General features: G+C 35.9%; 1 protein-coding gene across 3 annotated transcripts in view; it reads right to left on the bottom strand.

Moving 5' to 3' along the window:
• Window positions 1–795: 795 nt before the first annotated feature.
• PLEKHA3 (pleckstrin homology domain containing A3) overlaps window positions 796–9,478 on the bottom strand; it is a 30,836-nt gene continuing 22,153 nt past the window's right edge. For all 3 annotated transcript variants that reach the window (XM_053597065.1, XM_053597064.1, XM_053597063.1), the window contains exons 6-8: window positions 6,468–6,511; window positions 3,820–3,935; window positions 796–2,146 (exon numbers count right to left, since the gene is read on the bottom strand). In XM_053597065.1, the coding sequence (XP_053453040.1) occupies window positions 2,019–2,146; window positions 3,820–3,935; window positions 6,468–6,511 (288 nt within the window). In that variant the 3' untranslated portion in view covers window positions 796–2,018. The remainder of the gene's footprint in view (window positions 2,147–3,819; window positions 3,936–6,467; window positions 6,512–9,478) is intronic.

The following is a 9,478-nucleotide window of genomic DNA, read 5'->3' as shown; positions in this document are numbered from 1 at the left end:
TAAAAACCATTCTTAGGAATACAGCAAACCTGATGAAGCACCTATTTCAAGGGGGAAAAAAATGATACAAATCAGAAGTAACTGCATTTTATTTAAAAAAATATTTACAGAAAACTGTTCAGGACCTCATCTATTTGGGTAAAGAAACAGAAAATAGATTTGTTTATTTCCTGTATTTTCAAAAGCTTATTGTAGTATCTTCATTATAATCCTATTACTTCAAAAGAAAAAAACCTAACTATCAGAAAAACTCCCTATCGGTAGTAGCACCTTGACCTTCATGGTCTTATTACTGGGCAAGTTCTTACTATTAAAAAAAAAAAAAAATCCAAAACAAAACAAAACCTGATTACCCAAATCAACATCAAAATTAATTACATTATTACATTTTTTTCAAAACAAACAACTTATGAGTAAAAAATTCCACTGATATAGAGTAGTCTGATGACCTGTGTGCTATTTAAAATCATAAACACTTTAAGTAGCATACAGTTTATCTAAATACATAGCATTGTATATAGATTGTTTATGTCCATTTTAAACTTAAGACAGAAATCTTGTAATTACAGATTTATTTTAATAAATAACAAACATTAACTCAAAAAAATTTCCACATAAACTTACAAGAGAAATTTAAAATAAAACAGGCTACACTATTCTAAGCTCACAGGCAACAAAAATTAAAAGTATGCTTCGTTTGAGTATTCACCAGCAGGCCTGAATATGTGTATATAAACAAAACCAAATCAATAAAGAAGACTACTAGCACTTAAAAATTTGGACAGAATATCAATATGAATGTCTAAAATACAAAGCATTATATGATGAGTTTGAATGCAAAAACCACATATTTATTAAACATATGATTAACTTAAAAACACCAAAACAGTTTGTTTAAAGTGCTCCTCAACCAAAACTTTGGACAAAGCCACCACCCCAAAGTGAATTCAAAAAAACAGATTACAAGGTAAACACTAACAACAGATATGGACAGGGACGACCAAAAAATGCTATTTGTTCTTTAATAATGCCATCCTCAAGTGACAAAGCAGTCACCTTGACAGAGTTCCTTTTTTTTTTTTTTAATAAATAGTCATAAATAAAAATGTCTCTGGATATTCTAAAGAGCTGCAAACAATACCTTACAACAGCAGCTTAATGTCTATTTTAGGAAAAAAAGCACTAAAATCCTCTTCCATTGAAAGTTGCTTTATTTCTCTGGTATAAGTGAGCAAGGTCACCACAATATCAACCTCTTTTCTAGAACAATGTAAATAACAATGTATACACATCTTAAATTTGGTAGGTCACAAAAGTTAGGATGCAAACATCTTTTGATAAAACAAAAAATAAATAAATAAAAATTAAATACTTTAACCCAACATTTGGTATTGACAAATCAGTAGTGTCAACTTCACATACAAAGGACAATATAGTCTGGTTGTTTAAAAATGCTCAGTATCTCATGATATTTGGGCTACAGGTATTTAGATTATTAAGTATTTCCTTTTTGATTAAAGGAATACAATACAATCACCATCAAGCTGCTATTGCAACTCATTTTTAGCTGGGGTAAAATGACCATTTGGTCCATGGCACAAGTTATATATACCACACTCTGTCAAACTGAAACCTTTTAAGATTTCATGTTTATAATCTACAATACACACTGACCAAACTGTCAGTCCCTCACAGTTTTTTTAGAAAAATATCTACATTTGTATTTACGGATGTCAAAATGTTACACCATCATTTGTTGTTTCTTTTTAAAAAAAAAAAAAAAAAAGATGCACATTCATACTGTGACGTTATTAGGAAAATACTCTTGGAAACAAACTATATAAAGATAAAATACACTTCAAAAGTATGTAGGTTGCTTTTTCATTTGTTTGTTTTACAATATTCTACATATAAAGTGCAGAGAAATCCTAAAGGGAAAAACTACTCCCATAACAACAGTTTAATTACAGCAGCTTTTGCATAGCAATACTTAGAGGAAGTTGGACACTTCAGTTTCTTCAGGAAGAGAAGGATGGAAGAGGATCTTCTGATTCAGATTTTTTTTTGGCCGTAAGTCTGCTTTCTTCAGGAATGGTTGCTGATGCCAAATCTCCATTAAGTGTATTTCTTGAACAGTGAATGGGTCCTATGAAGTAATTGATTAAAAGGTTAAACATCCTGTCAATATTAACTCCAGTCCCCTATAAAGGAACATTTTCAATGATGCCAAGTGCAATGCCTCATGCCTATACTCCTAGTACTCTGGGGAAGCCACCGCCCCACCCATTGCTTGAGCTCAGAAGTTTAAGACCAGCCTAAGCAAGAGCTAGACTCCAGCTCTAGTAGAAATAGAAAAATTAGCTGGGTCCTGTGGGGGGCGGGGCGCCTGTAGTCCCAGCTACTCGGGAAGCTGAGGCAAGAGGATCTCTTGAACCCAGGAGTTTGAGGTTGCTGTGCGCTGGGCTGAGGCCATGGCACTCTAGCCTGGGTAATAAGAGTGAGACTGTTTCAAAAAAAAAAAAAAAAGAAAAAGAATCAGAATCTATACTACCTGCCTCAAATTATACTTTTTTCACACTCAACCTATTTAACTCTCTTCTCCTTCTTTTTCCAGGTCTTGCTCAATTAGCCCAGGAAAGTTTCTTTCCTTCCCTTCTCACTTTTACCTTTTTTCCTTCCTCATTTCTTCACCTATTATCGTAACTTAAATTCAAAATGGTAATAGATTATTTGTTCTGTAAAAAAGAGGGGACATTAAAAAAAGTTCCATAAACTTCCAAAAATCTGAAAACGGCCAAAAGTCCCTTTTAGAATATAGTCATCTGTGTGAACTCTGTATCTTCCTCTCATCAAACATGTTTAACTTTCTGGTTAAGTAAAACCATTGTATCTTAATCAATGTTTTCAATATATTCAAACACTAGAAATGCAACATCAGTTATGTTCCATTTCTGCTACGTTATGAATTAATGGGGCTCTCCTAGACTAGCTGAACAATCTAATCACCATTTATCATATCATTTCCGTAAGTGAAATAAAATCTGTGTTCCAAAAAAATGACTTTCAAATGAGCTCTCTGAACAAAATCTGTTCCTTATTTGGGAACTATTCATAATTTCTACCCCACATGCCTCATGGGAAATAATAAAGACTTTAAAAAGTGAAAGTCTATCAAATGGAGATATAGTAATAAAATCACATTAGCATTCCCTGGCAATCATGGTCACTACTGTCTAACTAGTCTAACATACTGTCAAAGCTTTTTCTCTGAAGAAGAAAATAAAAATTTTAACATAAATCATAAAACCTTTCCTAAAATATTCAATCACGGGATGCTGCCTCTTTATTAAGAGGAAAAGGGTACAGAAATGAATGCTACTATAATTTACCACTGCTAAACTATTCTCCTTAGCCATTTCGCCGTATTTAAGTAAGGCAATAAAATGCTGACTTTCATTTTGAACTCAGAATTTGCCTTTATTTTCCCCTAGAATCCCACTTACAATTCATGCTTTCTTCTTAAATGTTTTTTTAAATGCAAATACAGCTGGAATAAACAGACTATGATATATATCTCTCTAAAATCTGATATTTACAAACCAATCCTCAGCACGTCCTAGTTAATAATAAAGCTGTTTGTGAGAGGATATATGAGCTGCTATTGATTGTGTGCTATTTGCTTAGCTCTGAATTAAAGAATAAATCCAAGAGCACAGTAACAGTGTTCACTGTCAATATTCTTCATTTCCAGGTATTACAGAGCCCTGCAACAATTTTGATGAATAGGCCAAAGAAGGAGCTCAAACCCATCTAACTTACTATCTGGGTCTTCGAGGGCAATGTCATTACAAGAGTCTGTATCTGAGTAAGTTCTCCAGCGTCGCTGGGAGAGTCGGTGAAGTGTAGACACTGGTTCTTTTACAGGGTGGCAATTCCTACAAATTAAATAAAAATCATTAAGCAGTAAGGCCTTAAACAAATGAAAACACCTTGAACTCAAATGCAATTTAAAATTTTTCACTCTTTAAGTCAGTGGTTCTCAACCTTCCTAATGCTGCAGCCCTTTAAGAGTGCTAGGTTTACAGATGTGGGTCACAACCCACAGTTTGAGAACTGCTGCTTTAAGTGAAAAAACAAAAAGAAATCTATTTTTATGCCCAATGTTCTATGTTAGTAACATTCTACTCATTTAGAAGTCAAATCACAAGCAAGTCAACCCATTTAGAATCCAGCTGGTAAACTGAAGAATCTGGCCTCTTTAGATGAACTAAATGGAAAAGGGGTACAATACAGAAACAGGGACTTATACAGGGAAGGGTCCAGGGAGACAGCAGACAAGTCAGATGATTTACAAATATCTAAAAACTAAAAGTTAAGGATTTCACAAGTGTATGTATCTAAACGCAACCTATATCTGATCAAACCCAGCAGACTGAAGGGAATGGACAAGAAATTTAGGTAGCATGCTGAAGGCAGACTCACCAACGGCAAGAGATGATAAAGATGGGAAATAGGATGCTAGAAAAACTACTCTTGAAAATCAGCAAGAGCCAGGAATGGTGACTCACATCTGTAACCCTAACACTCTTAAGAGGTCAAACTGGTAGATTGCTTGAGGTCAGGAATTCCAGACCAGTCTGATCAAGAGTGAGACCAGGATCTCTAAAAATTAGCCAGGCATTATTGTGGGCACCATCAGTCAGGCCAGGCACAGTGGCTCATGCCTGTAATCCTGGCACTCTGGGAGGCCAAGGTGGATGGATCCCTTGAGGTCAGGGGTTTGTGACCAGCCAGAGCAAGAGTGAAACTTCATCTCTACTAAAAACAGAAAAATTAGCCAGGCATGGTGGTGGATGCCTATAGTCCCAGCTACTTGGGAGGCTAAGGCAAGGGAATACCTTGAGCCCAAGAGTTTGAGATTGCTATAAGCTATGATGACACCATGGCACTCTACCCAAGGTGACAGAATGAGACTCTGTCTTAAAAAAAAAAAAGTCTAACTCAGGAGGCTGAGGCAAGAGAATCGCTTAAGCCCAGGAGTTGGAGGTTGCTGTGAGCTGTGTGAGGCCACGGCACTCTACCGAGGGCCATAAAGTGAGACTCTGTCTCTACAAAAAAAAAAAAAGTCTAAAAAGTTGAACAGTAGCAAATCACCACCACCTAAAATTTGCACCTCAGCTACTATTTTATGACAGCCCAATGTTACAGAATTTAATGACAACCTTAATTTAAAAGGAAAAATAATTTTTAGCTTTTGTTGTATCTTCCTTCATAAGGTAGAAAGGATAGAAAAATTTCTATTATAAAAATATAAGTTTGCCAAAGGTTGATTAAATTTCCATTTTTCTGGAAAATTTAAGTGATAGAACTCTCTATCCCTTGACACTGTTGGATATATACATCACTGTTCTCCTCTAATTATATTATAGTTCTATCAAAGATTACATAATCATCAGGGAAAAGAAAAACATGACAAAATAATAAGGGCCCAGCACTAAGTCTTAATGTAGAGAAATAAATGCTAATGTCTCTATAATTAAATCACTTCCCAAAGAACCAAAAAAACAACCATACAACTTAAATATTACCTAACAAAATAAAGAATGGTGTAACAACCTGGAATATTGGCAAGATCTAGAAAGTAAATTTTTGAAATGTGTTGATGTAAACATATACTTTAAAATATCAAGTGGTTTTCTGTCTTTTCAGCAGGTTCTTTCTCTTAATAAAACAATAGCTCAGCATGAATATGTCGTGTTATAAAAGGCTAAAGTAAAATAAGCCTCAGATGTGGAGACTTGATATATTAAAAAGGAATTTCTATTTAGCCATCACTTGAAATACAGTCATGCATCTCTAATGACAGAAATACATTCTGAGCAATTTATCCTTAGGCAACTTTGTCATCGTGCAAACATCACAGAGCAGATTCATAGGAACCTAGCTGGTATAGCCTACTACATACCTAGGCTATACAGTATAGCCTACTGTCCCCACGCTACAAACCTGCAGAGCATGTTACTGTACTGAATACTGTGAGCAACTGTAAAATAATGGTAAGTACTTGAGCATCTAAACATACAAACAATACAGTAAAAATATAACATTATAATCTTGTAGGGCTTGTGGGGCCATTGCTGTATATGCAGTCTGTCATTGACTAAAAGGTTATTATGCAGCACATAAATGTATTTCAAACATCTGAAAAAGGTACAATAAATAGCTAGCAAGATACTTTACCTTGCTGATTAATTCATTCATTCCTTTTTTCTTTACTGACTACCTACCCGGGCCAGGCCCTGATGCTAAGCACCAAGAGATATACATTGAGAGAGAGAAGACTGAGCAAATCAGGACCAAACATTTCCCACACAGAACTCCCATTCCACACCACTTGTTAATGGCCAAAGAATTTCCCTAAGTAGGTATAACTGAGAGAACTTGGTTAAAAAAAGGAGTTATTTTACCTCTCTGAAGCACAAGAACCAGGATGGCTAACAGAACGTTTCATCTAAAAATTGAAAAAAGAAAAAAGGTATAATCCATATATCAAGAAGAATCATGCAGCTCTAATTTATTATTATAAATAAACATAAATCTACTAAGAAAAAGTACCCTGCCCCCTTACCTTTTACAGACCTAGTAACATAATACACAATGTCAAGCTTCTCCTCTAATAACCATTAACTGAAATCTTTCTTAGCACCTAACAAACACATGTTGGATTCTTTTCTCAACAGTAAAAAACAAGCAATACAATATACAAGTGTATATAAAAGTATATATAACTAATTCAAAAATCACTTTTTTATGATTAAAAAAGAGTATGCAGCCAGACAGAAAATATTCTAATAAATGTCTCTCTTTTAAAGGGCAGCAGTACAGGATGGTAGGAAAGCTTCTCTCTACCATTCTTCCCTCAGGTAGCTGATACAAATGTTCTAGAGTGTAGTTCATGGAAGACAGTATGAGTAATTCTAGTCTTTAGAGAATTCAGAAGAAAAACCTTAAGCCTCAAATACGTTTCTAAAACATGTATTTACGGGTGATGCCTGCAGCTGACTGGGTAGGGCACTGGCCCCATATACCAAGGGTGGCGGGTTCAAACCCAGCCCCGGCCAAATTGCAACAAAAAAAATAGCCAGATGCTATGGCAAGCGCCTGTAGTCCCAGCTACTCAAGAGGCTGAGGCAAGAGAATTGCCTAAGCCCAGGAGTTAGAGGCTTGCTGTGAGCTGTGTGCGCCACTAATTAAACCAAACATTTAATAAATATGATGAATACTAAATATAATTTAGAAGATCCAACTACTCCATCAAAAAATAGAAAGGCAGGGCCAGGCGGTGGCTCACACCTGTGATCCTACCACTCTGGGAGGCCGAGGCATGTGGACTGTCTGAGCTCACAGGTTCAAGGCCAGCCTGATCAAGGGCTAGGCCCTGTCTCTAAAAATAGCTGGGCATTGTGGCAGGCGCATATAGTCCCAGCAACTTGGGAGGCTGAGACAAAAGAATCGCTGAGCCCAAGAGTTTGAGGTTGCTGTGAGCTGTGATGCCACCACACTCGAGGCACTCTACTGAGGGCAACAACTGAGACTCTGCCTCAAAAATAAAAGAAAAAAAAAAAAACAAATAGAAAGGCAGCCAAGTAAAACAGATTATTTCAAAGGTTAAAAAGGTAGAAAAGGGCGGTGCCTGTGGCTCAAGGAGTAGGGCGCCAGTCCCATATGCCAGAGGTGGCGGGTTCAAACCTAGCCCCGGCCAAAAACCACAAAAAAAAAAAAAAAAGGTAGAAAAAACGAGTTTGTAGGCTCAGCGTCCATAGCACACTGGTTACAGCACCAGCCACATACACTGAGGCTGGCGGGTTCAAACCCGGCCCGGGCCAGCTAAACAACAATGACAACTGCAACAAAAAATAGCCGGGCGCTGTGGCAGGCACCTGTAGTCCCAGCTACTCCGGAGGTAGAAGCAAGAGAATAGCTTAAACCCAAGAATTGGAGGTTGTTGTGAGCTGTGAAGCAACAGCACTCTGAGGGCAACACAGTGAGACTGTCTCAAAAATAAAAAAAAAAAAGCCAAGTTTATACTAAAGGTTTAGGATATCTGCTTTTATATATATGGTCCAAGAGTCTTATGAACCCAGATCTAATACTTCGCAACATAAGCCACTAGTTGTTCTGGGAAATCCCAAACAAAATAATAGATATCCATGATCGCATTAATGTACACAGCTATGATTTAATAATAAAAAAATAATAATAATAGATATAACCAACTCCATTTGTAGCCCATTAACATAGGACTGACATTAATGTCTAAGTAGACATTAACATCTGATTTAACAGAAATTACTTCCTCCAGGATTATTCACCCGACATTCCCACTCTAATAATCACTCGAATCTGTAAATCAAAATAATAATCATCTGAACTTTCGTGATGACTTGCAATAGTTAAATGCAAATTTATCTTAATATAAATTTAATGAGATTATGTAAAGTGGTTATAAAGATCAGATTAAATAGTTGTGAAATACTCAAATATTTGAGTTTTGTTTTCATATAAATAAATAACTTATGGTACTCTAAAAAAAAAAAAAAATTTACCCATGAAGACTATCTACCCTTACTTTCCACACTGTATGTCTCCAGAACTAATTACCATAAGCCACAATTCTCGCTTTTTGTTTCAAGTAAAACGGCATAGCTAGAAAAAATAAAAAGCCTTACCCTAGTATCTCTGATATGTGTATTAACTTATTAAATTTCCTGTAATTTTTACATTGATAAGGATTTTGGTTTCAAAAAGACAATTATTAAATAAGTAGAATTCTCTGAACAGAGTCTTTGTAACACAAGGCGTTCCCTGAGCTATTCAATGCAAAAAACAATTGTAAGGTATTTTCATGTGCATTTGACTCTAAAAAGTTCATCTTAAAAAGAAAAAGTGTACCCCAGGTAGCAACCTCAGGTAGCACTATATACCAATCTCCAAATATTAGTTTCTTTGTTCAACTAAAGAAGTTTCTTTGTTCAACTAAAGAAGTTGAAGTTTCTTTGTTCAATCATAGAGGAAGTTATTTCTGTTAAAGGTTATGACTTAACAGTTTATAGCATATCTATAATTGTTCTAAAAAAACATTATCAAACTGTGCTCTAATGAACTCCACAGTCCAGTGCATTGGTACTCAAAAATAAAAAGGATTCAACTGTCAAATTTCAGAAACACTGTACACTAACACTATCTCTCCCTCTCAGATTTGTCATACACTGCAACGTTAAAAAAAGGCTCTGACAAGTACTATCAGACTGCTCCTATCAGATTAGAAAAACTCAGTTCATGGGTGGCGCCTGTGGCTCAGAGGAGTAGGCACCAGCCCCATATGCCGGAGGTGGCGGGTTCAAACCCAGCTCTGGTCAAAAACTACGAAAAAAAAAAAAACTCAGTTCATTTAAAATAACCTAAAGCTTCGAACTAA

This window comes from Nycticebus coucang, chromosome 7, assembly GCF_027406575.1.
Source record: "Nycticebus coucang isolate mNycCou1 chromosome 7, mNycCou1.pri, whole genome shotgun sequence".
In the NCBI taxonomy this organism is placed as follows: Eukaryota; Metazoa; Chordata; class Mammalia; order Primates; family Lorisidae; genus Nycticebus; species Nycticebus coucang.
This window is presented reverse-complemented; position numbering and strand designations above follow the sequence as displayed.